The 13,215-nt window shown below is 34.3% G+C and overlaps 1 protein-coding gene across 1 annotated transcript; it reads right to left on the reverse strand.

Annotated features, from left to right (window-relative positions):
- Positions 1-1,724: 1,724 nt before the first annotated feature.
- CREG (Cellular Repressor of E1A-stimulated Genes) lies at positions 1,725-13,207 on the reverse strand. The gene is made up of 6 exons (XM_068767357.1): positions 13,056-13,207; positions 7,918-8,140; positions 7,031-7,185; positions 6,436-6,555; positions 2,928-3,009; positions 1,725-2,054 (listed from the first exon to the last, which is right to left on the reverse strand). Exons 2-6 carry the CDS (start codon positions 8,117-8,119, stop codon positions 1,903-1,905), a joined length of 711 nt encoding a protein of 236 aa, XP_068623458.1. The 5' UTR covers positions 8,120-8,140; positions 13,056-13,207; the 3' UTR covers positions 1,725-1,902.
- Positions 13,208-13,215: the final 8 nt, after the last annotated feature.

Genomic DNA, 13,215 nt, shown 5'->3' on the forward strand with positions numbered 1-13,215 from the left:
ACTTAGGTGGAGCATCGTACTCTCCTTTCCCTCTATGTCAGACGCACATGAGATAAACATAAAAAGATAGGTCATTTTTGAATTAACCCAAAATTTCAAGAAAAAAGAAGCAGACAAAAATCATGATTTTAAGTGATGCAAATATTACCAAAATTGACACGGAGGCACGGGTTAGCCTTAAATTGTAATAAAGGCAAAGGAACTGAAAATTTTAGCCTATTTTAATTTTATTTTGCAAAAAATAAAATTGAATCTGAATTATAGATTTGACTTTGATTAATTTCTCGTTGAGATTATTGTCGTACTATTTGATAATTAAATTTATACTATTGGCGTGTAAAGCCTGAAATTATTCCAAAGGCAGTTTTAATAAACTCTGCGTTTACACGCTAGTTGGACGTCAAAAATCTGTCCAACAGTATCTGTTTCATTTTCCTCGACCCCCCACCTCGCCGCGGTTTCTTAAGGCGCGGTACAGCGATTTCTGGAGCACCATATCATTAAGCTGTCATTATAATAATATTTAAATGGTTGTGAGCATCAAAAGTATTAAAATTTTATTTTAAAATGTAAAAAGAAAATTATCCTATCCCTTATATAAATATCGTAGTTTTATGCGGGTCATGTATATTAAACTTGCGAACCTTTAGCCTGTACACGTTTACATTATATGCAATGAAACGATATCTATTTAACAGCATTATCATGCAATAAACAATGTTGCAGATCCAATTCAGCAACTATTTATCTCGGGTTAATAATAGTGTTTATGTGCTTATGCACGTTTAAATTCCATTTACTCACAATTGTGTTTTTTTTTTGTATTTGCAACGAAAATTTGATAAATACGAGTTATAACGTATTAAGTGGTTCAATTTATCTATCAATATATGTAAAAAAATAGAATGTTTGTGAAATGCATATATTCTAGACTTTTTGTGCAGATAAAACAGATGTTTGGCCTCTTTTTTTCTTTACTTGTCTATTTAACTTAATTTCTTTTATTCAAGGTCAATTCTGATAGCAATACATACTCAGGTAGTGTCCAGTGTTATTCTCTGTTTAAAAATTCTCGTTTATAATCAAGTTAAATAAATTTAAAAAATGGTCATAATTTTCTAGAGATAGAGATTATTTTACTATTTGTCACTTGAACTAGAGCAGTTATTTCTTCTTTGGCTACTTTGGAGATATCGATATTTTTATTATAATGACCATAGATCAAATATTCGAATGCATATTTACTTATATGAAGTTATTTTTTGGCTAAGATATGAAAGCCGCTTTATTAAGTTACTAATATATAAATTAATAAAATGTACCATTCTCGGAGTCCATCTCTGCACAAACATGTTTCTGCTACTTTCCATTCGTATCCCGAGATTTTTAAAAAAAAATGGCTTCTGTAATAATTCAACACTAGGTCCAATATGCATCCAAAAGTCTCTCTTATTTTTATAAAAAAGACTTTCTTAACTGCTAAAAAAATATGTGCACAAGTCTTCAAACATTAAAATAATAGGTTTTTAATTAATATTTAAAAACTATTTTCTCATAAATATTGGTGCAACAATGTTTTGTAATTTTTCACTAAATATTTCTAAATACCTAACACTAAAAATTGTAGCAATAATTAATTTTTAAACAATAAAAGTGTAACTAGGAAATACATACCACGTAAAGGGAAATTAATAAAAATAATATAAAATTACTAAATGTTTTATTTAATAACAATTGATATGTTATGTTCATATGTTTGTGTATAAAATATAAAGTTTTCAGAATTTACTGCATCACAGTTATATTACTGGCGTAACATAGGTTTTTCTGATGGTACAAATATTTTAAAAATTTGTTTTTACACTTATACTCTAATATGTAAATAGCTTTACATTAAGACTGTCACAGATGTAAGCGGTTATAATAGTGCAGCATTTCCGTGCCCGTGTAATTGTAGGCGAGGTAATCCTTGACGGGAATGTATTTGGCGCCGCCGAACCAATCGACCATTGCGATCTGAGCAATCTTCATTTTCGCCACGAACCAGTCGTGATCTTGAAGAATAAAATGAAAGAAAAAATATGTATTTAAGACTATCATTAGAGGGATATTTAAAAATGAATAGAATAGTGCTACCGAAACCGCTGTGCAGTGTCTTAGCGCGGCGTGGTTGTGGCTAAGGAAAACAATGCAAGAGCGCCTCTGCCACCAGCGTTAACCGAAGACTGACGAAACGAAGCGACCGATACTCTCCCCCGACACGCCCAGCACGTACGCTTTGGTGCGGTACAGCGGTTTCGGTAGCAATGTTATAACAGTTGCAGGAAATCAATGAAAGTGGACCATCTACTTAATTTTTTCAAAACTTTGGAAACAATATTTTTAACCTGTATGAAAAGAATCTTTTACTCGTTTCTACAAGACAAATGTAGAGAATTACCGGGATTTTTTGTTTCAAATTAAAAAGAACAGAATCTGTAATTCATTCTTCCAATGCAGCAAGAACGTTGACACGTTGCTTTTTGTTTATCATCATCATTATTTCAGTAGTAAGACGGCCACTGTTAGGGATAGGTGTCTAGATTTCGAATAATACCGTTTTAAACTGTGTTAATCCAGATAATAAAATCGTCTGTACACGTTGTGGCGCCCTACACTGCGGTCCACGGCATCCAGAACCTTATGGTCTCAACAGCTATCTGTTCTGCGCGCTATACGGAGTACCCACTGCCACTCCAATTTGCCAATCCGCTTTGATATGTTGCTTACTTTCGTTCATCGGATTGAATTGAAAAATCGTTCGGATTGAATCTCGTAAAGAAAATCCTATCTTAGACCTGTGTGACTCGTTGAGCGACTATAAGCTTGCCAATGAGGCTAGAAGTGAGAGACTACTTTTTTTAATAAAATATAATTAATATACAAACCAGCAGGAAAATGTGCCATGGCTGGGTGTCTTTCAAATAATGCTGCCTTAGCGAACGTATACTCTGGTGTACCTTCCTTTACCTGTGAAGGATAAGATTTAATAATAAGAACAGTAACTGCATGTAAACTCTTTGAACGTTATGTGAATAATTTCCACACGGGCCACTGGCTCACCGGTAAGAACCATCTCACTCACTTAACCATTTGAGCCACTTGTGAGACACGTATAAGATTCATCGGAAACGTTTTATATGAAATCTGTCAAACAAAATGTACATATACATAGTTCTGCTATCAAATTGAACGGCGTTATTTTTAAATCTTATAAAAACTTTTTGAAACATGCTATAACTCAAAATGTAGACGGTTAAAGTCACACATTTTTATTTTATGTATAAATATTGTATTCTATAATTTAAATACAATTAATAAAAACAATTGCTTCTCCGATTTTTGGTTGTCTCACATGAACTAGTACGCTGGGTTAACTTGTGGGTCGTAAAAAATACATAGTTATAAAACATTTCGAGTGACAGACAATCGAGAAGTCATTGTCCAGGACCCTTAGCCCCTTATCCTATATAAGCTGCTAACCAACCCTATTTTGTAAACCGAATATATGGCAACATTTTAAAAATGGCTTTTTAAATTTCTCAAAATAACTGGATTTTATAGATTACTAGATGATCCCGCAAACGTTGTTTTGCATAATAAATTAAAGTTTTTAATTAACAAATAAAAAATAAGGGTTGATCGTAGAGGGGTGAAAATTTAGGGTTGTATGTATTTTTGTATGCTGTATCATAATAAAAGAAAAACCAAAAAATTTGTCAAAAAAAATTAGGGGTGGACCACCTTTATCACTTAGGGGTATTTAAAATAGATAGAAGCTTATTTTCAGACCTACTGAATACGCATATAAAATTTGGTAAAAATCGGTCAAGCTTTCGGAGGAGTACGGTAACTAAGATTGTGACATGGAAATTTTATATATTAGATTATGAGGCCGGATTTGATTGTAAACAAATGACCAGTTAAATGCACACTCGTCAAAACATATTTTTATTAACGTATAATCATGTAATCCGAACTTTGAAAACGCTTCTTGTTACGTTATGTACTATGCAATAATTGACAGCAAACTAGCTATACATTCACCTTTTTACACACAACTAATCAGCCTGCACATACACATATTGATTATGTACATGCGTGTGTACCATTTTCAATCGTTGCAAAAATAGCTCCGTTTTTGCTTATATTACATTTTTATCAGCACTGACTATAGTTAAATATTTTATGACCTTCATTGTTCATGTTATAAATTAATTCACTCTGTTATCTCTCGCAATAACATGATAGCTAATTAGATAAAAGAGACGTGAAATAACTCGTGTAGCGGTCGCGAAATGAAAATATTTTATCTGATAACTGTCTATTATCTTGCGTTGACCCGTAGTTTTAATGTCAATGCTGTTACTAATTCTTTCTTATAATTGACAGTTGCTGTTTGCCATTTTGAATATATAGGATGATTCGTAACAGGTGTAAATCTTAAAAAGAGGTGAAGGTATTGCTCTTTCTCTTTTCAGCCGATAAATGCTCTCATGATGTCTTGCGTTGCCAGTGACCAAGCACCGTCTACCAGCTAATGGTCGCCACCCGAGAAGCTATCGGCCTGTATAGCTCATTTATTGTCAATTAATGTATGGTACATCCTATATAAATACCAACAGTTTCAGAAATAATAAGTAACTTATTTATAATATTTATATCAACAGACACATATTATGGTACATTTATATATAATTGTATTAAGTAGTAGCCATTACTATATTTATGTAACGTGTTTTTATGCGATTGTTTTCCTTATTAATTGGATTTTACTTTTTTATTTTTCGTGTTTTATGATATTAACTTGTTTGACCTACCTTCATTAATTTATTTTTGCGCTGCCTAGCGGTTAACCGGCAGTTAGCCGTTATACATTAAATTTATAAAAAAAGTGTTTAAATAAACAAAAAGATAGTAAGAAAAGAAGTTTTCAAAATTCGGTCTAGGTTAACCACCACACTGATACTCTACACCTATATCCAGTCTCCACAATAACCACTTGTGCCGATTCATCTCGCGTCTGTATGGACTCTAGCTCTATCCTAATACATTGAAGGACAAGACCGACACTGTTGATACTACGATAATGTACGAAATCGTACCATGCATTCAAATAAAAAATATCTATATTCAAGTAGGCATTATAAGATCAGTGTAGTCAGTCCGTGAGTAAGATACCACCGGCTAAGAATTCTGATCAATGAGAGAAGAGAGAGTCAGCCAGAAACTCAACAGCTGCTGTTTTTAAAACAATAATGCTGGTTGTATACAATTATAATACCAACCCTACAAATGAGTCAACTAAGTTCCATATATTTCAATCAACTAAAAACTTGACTGCTATAAGATATAACAGTAGCAGTTTTAATAAAAGGCCTCAAAAAAGACCGTGGAGGTTTAGCCAGGAGTTCGGAATAATCCCTTCATTGCCCCCACAAGAGAAGAGAATTCTCATGTAAGATTTCTCTTAGACACATAAAAAGACAGTGGCTAACACGAGAGAATTAGTTAAAAAAAATTAATGACATATTTTAAAATTATTGTCATTCAAAAAAAAACATAACTTTACACGTCCTGTGAAGTTAACCTTTGCTTTATCACTCTATTTACACTTGACGTCTATTTATAGAACATCCTGTATATATGTCTCTTAAATTACATTATGTTGTTGATGCAAAAATGTATTCAATGACAAGTTATTTTTACGTTTTAAAACAGTTACATATTTCAATAGCACTGGTTTGGTACGTAAACATTTTGGAGGAAAATCATTACGTTAAATACGAGTATGATAAAGACGACATTGGAATTATTTGGTTTTCCCCAACAATATATTTCTCGATGATTAATTATTTTTTATTTGAGGGTACAAGTAAAAGGAAAAAAATGGCCAGGAAGTAAACCGATGTTTTGATCTCCGACAAACGTACACTTTATAAATTTTATATAACCCGGCAGCTACCGACATATTCTTAGAAATAAAGATCAAAGACTCTGAAGACATGTGATATCCACCAAACCGCAGTTAGCCTGTGTGGTAGGTTATCGCCTGTAGTGTCGTAGCGGGGATTTGTAAATTCGTGGTCATAAAGTACACATAGTGAGGGGCCTACCCATTAGGTGGGCCGAAGACATCGTTAAGGTAGCAGGTAGTCGCTGGATGCGGGCAGCGTGACATCGGTCATCGTGGCAACTTTTCGAAGAGGCCTATGTCTTGCAGCGAAGGTCCACCAGGAAAGAAGAAAATAAACCTTAACTTTTTACTGGAACTATTTGAATGTATTCCGATTATGAAATAAGTTAAAGAGAGATAATAAAGATGGCCCCTCAGAGACGTCAATATATATATATATATATATATGGTGTTCCTAAAAAAAACATTGTAGATATTACCTTCTTCATCTTTCCCGAAAGCATGAGTCTGGTGCAGCGAGGATCTTCTGGATCCCATTTCTGGCTCTCGCAATACCTGGTTTCTTCTAGAGAGACAAGGACTGTTGCTCGCGTGTTTTTCTAGCGAAATTAAAATAAATCCTACATTATAATTGGAAATATTCAATGTTAAAACAAGAAACTTCGACTTCATTCATCATAGTCATTTCAAACCCAGGACGTTCACTGTTTTACATAAGTTTCCATCATAGATTTCCACTCTAACGAATGCGAGTAAACAATAGATCTATTGCTACCGAAACCGCGGTACCTGCGCCTTAGGGCGCGGTGAGATGGTGGCTCAAGGTATAAAGAACATGAACACCGCCGCCACAAGCATTGACGGCGGACTGACGAAACGAAGCAGAAGATACACCCGCTGTATCTCCAGGTGATTCCCTAAGACGCGGTGCAACGGTTTCGATCGCTCTGTAGTAAAGAGTAAACGAATAAATTTTATGAAATGTCCAGTGAACTATTTATAGCAGTCATCAGTTGTCTAATTGTGTATATACATACAATAACTACAACCATCAGACATAAATACAATCCTTACAGACAAATCGCGTGCCGTGAAGTCTAATGGAGACATGTAGAAGTACGGCATGCCGGTGGAGTTGGCCAGAGAACCGTCGACTATAGACTTTACATTTGTAAATGGAAACCCTTGTATAGCCGGTTGTGTTGATAACGTGGCGATCGATGCCCAATCTGAAAACATAAGTCATTAGTGCTTGAATCGGCGTTTTAGCTGAACGATGTCCACTACTGGAAGTAGGCCTTTGACTGTAACAGATATTCTGCATAGGCTATAATACTGGTTTAATACAGCCTCCATCCAACTACTTTCTATGACCTTATCAAAGTCGTCTGTTCACCTTCTGGATGGACCTCCTACGCTGTGCATACCGGTTTGTGAAATACTAAAATTGTGAAGTTTTAAAATAAATTACAATAAATGTGGGTTAACCCCACTGATGTTTATTGGCATCAGGCCTTCAATACACAGTCTAACCGAGATTTAATGTGCGCGTGCGTTCGCGTGCGCGTTCGCGTGCGCGAATACCTAAGGCGCGGTGCAGCGGTTTCGGCTTCACTCTAGCAATAGATCGAAGAACCTTTCGGCCCCAACGACCGCTTTTCGGAGCAATGTGCCCATCCCATTGCTATTTCAGTCGAGAAATTCTTCGATCTACGTCAGTAATATTGGTTCTTATACAACAGCGAAGCTATAAATGGTGCTCCGAAAGATGTAAAATGTATATGTATTGTTACATGCTAACTGTATTACTTGCTATAATATAAACGCCTTGTTCATTCAGTTACTGACAGGTTTCTATCTAGAGACGTATAATTATGTATAACTTTTTATTAGTCTCTAAACGGGGAACCTCCTTTCAGAAGCGATTTTATGTATTTGTCAACAAAATTTAGGCATATTACCGCAGTTGTGCATGACATATCGCGCCATTTCAATCAATTTGTTGTGATCCGGTGGACCCGCCTTGTGGTGATTCGGCCTCCGTGTGAATACCTCATTGTCTTTATCCAGATGTTTCTGTAAATGTTCCTGTGGAGACCAGGTTTTGGACTCGGTATGCAAACAAAGAAGACATAACGCTGCCGTGAACAATGACCACTTCATTTTTATTTTATTTAATTTGTACTGCAACAATAACATAAGTAAACATAACTACAAAGTCAACTTGATCAAAACACGATATCAAGTTTCAAGGAAAATGATGTTAAAAAGTTGAACATATAAAAATAACTTAAAACGAAAATTTCATTTACAGGGGTCTTGGTTATAGGAAAAAGAATTTAAAGAGGTATATATAGCATATAGGTATGTATAGCATTTTGGCATCAAAAAGCTTCGTAGCTCTTACACCTAAATCCAGTCACCTCGTATATTGAAAAACAAAACATTTTTATTTAACTTATAATAAATTGCAACAAATAGCATAAATAAACTTGATCGCAGTGTCACCCGGAATCTTTACGATATCAAAACAACACCATTTCAAGTTTTTTTAAACTTAACTTTTAGACGATAATATTAAAGAAACTTTTTTGAACACAAACTACATTCTACCCAAAGTTATAGGTCTTTGAATTTAATTATTCTCTATTTATGTCTGTACCACAATACATATATGTATACCCCTGTTTATTTTAAAAACACCTAACGACCGCCCAAAATCATAATAAGTGAATTAATATTTTTTATATCAATGTTTTTGTTTACGTAGGAATGCTGACTGCGAAAACAAGTATCAAAATGCATAACCTTCATATGACTCAAAGAGTATTGTATTGACACTGTTAAACCCTAATGACAATTCGGTCACATACCTCCGTATAGCAATTTTTATTTAATTTATTTTCCTGTTTAAGCGAAATAAATTAGGTATTCAATATTTTTCACGATATATTTATCCACTTTGTGTTCATTCGTAAATGGTATCTTTATTTATATTATTATAACAATCGCATATCGTAATTTAAAAAAAATGTTAATTTGGAAACGATAAAAATACATCAAAGAATACAACAATAAAGCATTAAAATAGCAAGTAGAAACATATACATATGATAAACAACATGATACAAATAATAATGCACAAATTAATTTACCTAATAAAGATGGGATTATTTTCGTGTACCATATGAAACAATCTATACAGGGTGATTGGTTATCGGTGTATAAGCTGTAGAGGGGTGAATATAATAGGTGACGCTCTAGGTCAGGGTCAGGTGACATTTATAAATATTAAAACACATTCACATTATGACATTACTTTTGCACCACATTTTATAACTCATTTGTCAGCAAAATGCTTTAAGGTTTTTACACATATTTCCTAACAACCTGTATAATGTAATCACTTGGAAATATATTTTTTTGTTGGAATGTGACAAACTAATAACTTCTGACAGAACAATGTCTGTAGGAATAGATAGTGAACAATCATTACTTTTAATTTGTAATAATTCGAATTTTGAAACTTTTTTACGCATTACGTAACTTATTATTTTTGATATAGATCGATCATCTGATGTAGATCAAACAATATTTATTGTATGAAAATTTACATTATGTACTATCCAATGTATATAACGTAAAAAATCTGCTTGGTAGATTTATTATGTCGCAAAGTCCCATAGATACATTCAATAACCTCAAAGAACCGCATTATTTGGTACCAAATATTTATAACTATTCATTACTGCACAAATTTATAACAAGAAACAATTGTTTTACTTACACGTGTAAAACAAAAGTAACACTGTAGTTAAATAAAGCAAAAATATTTTATAACATCAGTAAAAAAATAGTATAAACAAACACTACATAAATAGGTACACTCAAATGTTTATACCGAACGAGAGATCGAACTCACAACAATTTATGCCTTTTGTACACACTACACCGGTTTACATACTTATGTACCAAATAAAAATTACAAACATTACACTAATAACCTCGTCGTATGAAAGAGATAAATGTAATAATTATATAAACTATATTTTTTATTATATATATTACATAAACTATATTTTTAATATTAAAGTTACGATTCAACTCATTTAACATTATTTACATTATTCAATTCACATAATTATTCACATTGTTCAATTCGCAATAATATTAATAACACAATTTTCGAAGGTACACGTCTTACATAATTCATAAAAATATAAGGTTGTCAAATATCTCCCTTCCGCTTTTTTGTCTTTTGAATTTCGCGGCTATGTACAAAGCGCTACAGAGCTCGTATCTGGCAATACTATACATAATTTGAAAGGTCTTGACATAACCTACAAAACGACGCTATGCATGATTAGTTTGGATATTGCGTTCAACAGTTATAGACGTGTAAACATGGAGTTCACTAACGCCGAAATTCGCGCTATTTTAAAGTTTTCCTTCGTTAAAGGCAAATCCGCTAGAGAAACGTTCCGTGAGATTAATGGTGTTTTGGGGGATGGTACTCTATCACTTCGAACCGCGGAGGAATGGTTTCGACGATTCAGAGCCGGCGAAAACGACACCATGGATAAGCCAGCCGGCGGAAGACCTGTGACGACAAATACCGATCAAATCATGGACTACATCGAGTTAGACCGGCATGTGGCATCTCGTGACATCGCCCAGGAGATGGGAGGTAGTCACCAAACCATTTTAAACCATCTGCAGAAGGCTGGATACAAAAAAAGCTTGATGTTTGGGTGCCGCATGATTTGACGCAAAAAAACCTTCTGGACCGAATCAACGCCTGCGATATGCTGCTGTAACGGAACGAACTCGACCCATTCTTGAAGCGGATGGTGACTGGCGACGAAAAATGGATCACATACGACAATATCAAGTGAAAACGGTCGTGGTCGAAGGCCGGTGAATCGTCCCAAACAGTGGCCAAGCCGGGATTTACGGCCAGGAAGGTTTTGTTGTGTGTTTGGTGGGATTGGAAGGGAATCATCCACTATGAGCTGCTCCCATATGGCCAGACGCTTAATTCTACCATCTACTGCGAACAACTGGACCGCTTGAAGCAGGCGATCGACCAGAAGCGTCCAGAATTGGCCAACGGGAAGGGTGTAGTGTTCCATCAGGACAACGCCAGATCACACACTTCGTTGATGACTCGTCAGAAGCTACGGGAGCTCGGGTGGGAGGTTTTATCACATCCACCATATAGCCCGGACATAGCGCCAAGTGATTACCACCTGTTCCTGTCCATGGCGAACGCCCTTGGTGGTGTAAAGTTGAGCTCAAAAGAGGTTTGTGAAAAGTGACTGTCCGAGTTCTTCGCAAATAAGGAGGGGGGCTTCTACGAGGGAGGTATTATAAAGTTGCCGTCTAGATGGAAACAGATTATCGAACAAAACGGCGCATATTTGAACTAAATCCGATCACTGTAACACTTTTTATAAAGCATTGAATAAAGAGCAAAAAAGCGGAAAGGAGATATTTGACAACCTGTTATGAACTCAAAATATGAAATGTTAGACCACAACAACATAGCGTCCTGATTGTGTTTACTACAGATTCTATTTTTGACGTGCCTAATTAAATGCCGGATACTATATAATAATATCCAAAACAGACCACACAACGAAAAGATGATTAATGGGTTCAATATATAAACTGTTTGTTTAATAATTAACCAGAAATTTGAACAGTAATTATTTTTTTTTTTCAATTTATTAACGCCTTAAAGATTAATTACTCTTAAGCATGGATACATTGACCGCGGCCCGCTGGTCGAATACTGGTGGCCCGCCGACAGCAAAAATAATACTCTCGCACATTCGAAAAATATTGAATTCTGTTCCAGAATAAAACCAAAAAAAAATTAATTACCTATACTTTTGGCGGCCGGCCCGCCATCAGTTCATGATTTGCCCGATTGGCCCCTAGTCTCAAGAAGTCTGTGCAACCAAACTCTAAAGAGACTTTTTGGAAATAAGATTTTTAACTAAAAAAAATGTTTTAATTTCGGTAAGCAGAGCGTAATTGAATAATATCGACCTAGCCAAAATCTGCATCTTGTAGTTATCAATTATATTACTATTAGTCATCATCATCAATAGTCAAATATATTATCGTCTTACGTACAAAGACGTATTCATTATTCACTCTGGTTTGAGCAACTGACGTATCCAATACGCCAGTGTTAAAGTCATAACATCCGTCAAAATAAGCTAACTGTCCCACGGGTAAATTATGTTACCTTGCAAACACGCAAATTAACGTCCTCGAAAACAGAGGTCTAGGAATAGAAGATAGGTCGGGAATTTCATATGACCATTAGACACATCGAAACGCACCGCCATATATTTAAGCTGACCTTGAATGCAGTTATTTTATTTACAGCAAATATATTTCTTCGAAACACCACGTGCATTTTAATACGTATTTTCGATGCAGGTATACGAGAAAATGCAAGTGACCCTTAAAAACTTGACATGTCGTGATTACATTCCGAAATTTATAAGTTGAAAAACCTGTTTATATTTTTACTTTAAAATAGCTTGCAATTATCATGTGGACTAATATATTCAATTATTGTTTACACAATATACTTTGACGTATTAATCTTGTCTTCTAGGAATTCTCGTGTCCATAGTGACAGACATAAATCATGTTTTCTTATTCCTCACTTATTCTACTTGTAAAAATGTCTGTTCTATTATTTTATTTTTTTACTATTATTTCAAAAACTTTTAAGAGTTAAGGTTAAGCTTATAGCTAAAAAGACAAATAGAAGTAGGATCAATGATACCCTAATATCTTTTTTTAAACCTGATTTAAACTTGCGAAGGAATGTTTAAAATTTTAATCAACAAGTGTAATTGTTGTCTGCAACAATGAACGTACTTGAAATTTCTTGATATGATCCTTATTGGTAAATACAAACAGACAATAGAATTTGTTTATTGGTACAAACGAATTATGTACACACATTATTAATTAATGTGTGTATCAGTATTAGTGTTATAAAAAAAGACATGTATAAATAAATTTTATAATTTAGGAATAAATTTTTTATAAAATAATTACATTTTAAATTTACCTTTTAACTACGTAGTTGAATTCAATAATCGTATAAGAGAAAACACAAGTCACTGCCAATATTATTTGGCAAAGTAACGTTCCGTAGCACACGTTAATGTGAAGTGCGGTGACAAGTCGCAATTGAACTAAACGCGCTTTTCTAGACGGAAGTTAAAATT

The sequence above is a fragment of the Battus philenor genome, unplaced genomic scaffold, assembly GCF_028537555.1.
Source record: "Battus philenor isolate CCGP_79_NKW_IND1 unplaced genomic scaffold, ilBatPhil1.0.hap1 SCAF_10, whole genome shotgun sequence".
NCBI classification, from domain to species: domain Eukaryota; kingdom Metazoa; phylum Arthropoda; class Insecta; order Lepidoptera; family Papilionidae; genus Battus; species Battus philenor.

What these genes read in the sequence shown, in the direction of transcription:
- CREG (XM_068767357.1), bottom strand. Translation starts at nt 8,119, where the DNA reads ATGAAGTGGTCATTGTTCACGGCAGCGTTATGTCTTCTTTGTTTGCAT. An exon ending in TCACGGCACGCGATTTGTCT is followed by an intron (nt 6,556 to 7,030) that starts GTAAGGATTGTA and finishes TAATTTCGCTAG; the next exon opens with AAAAACACGCGAGCAACAGT. An exon ending in TTTCGGGAAAGATGAAGAAG is followed by an intron (nt 3,010 to 6,435) that starts GTAATATCTACA and finishes TATCCTTCACAG; the next exon opens with GTAAAGGAAGGTACACCAGA.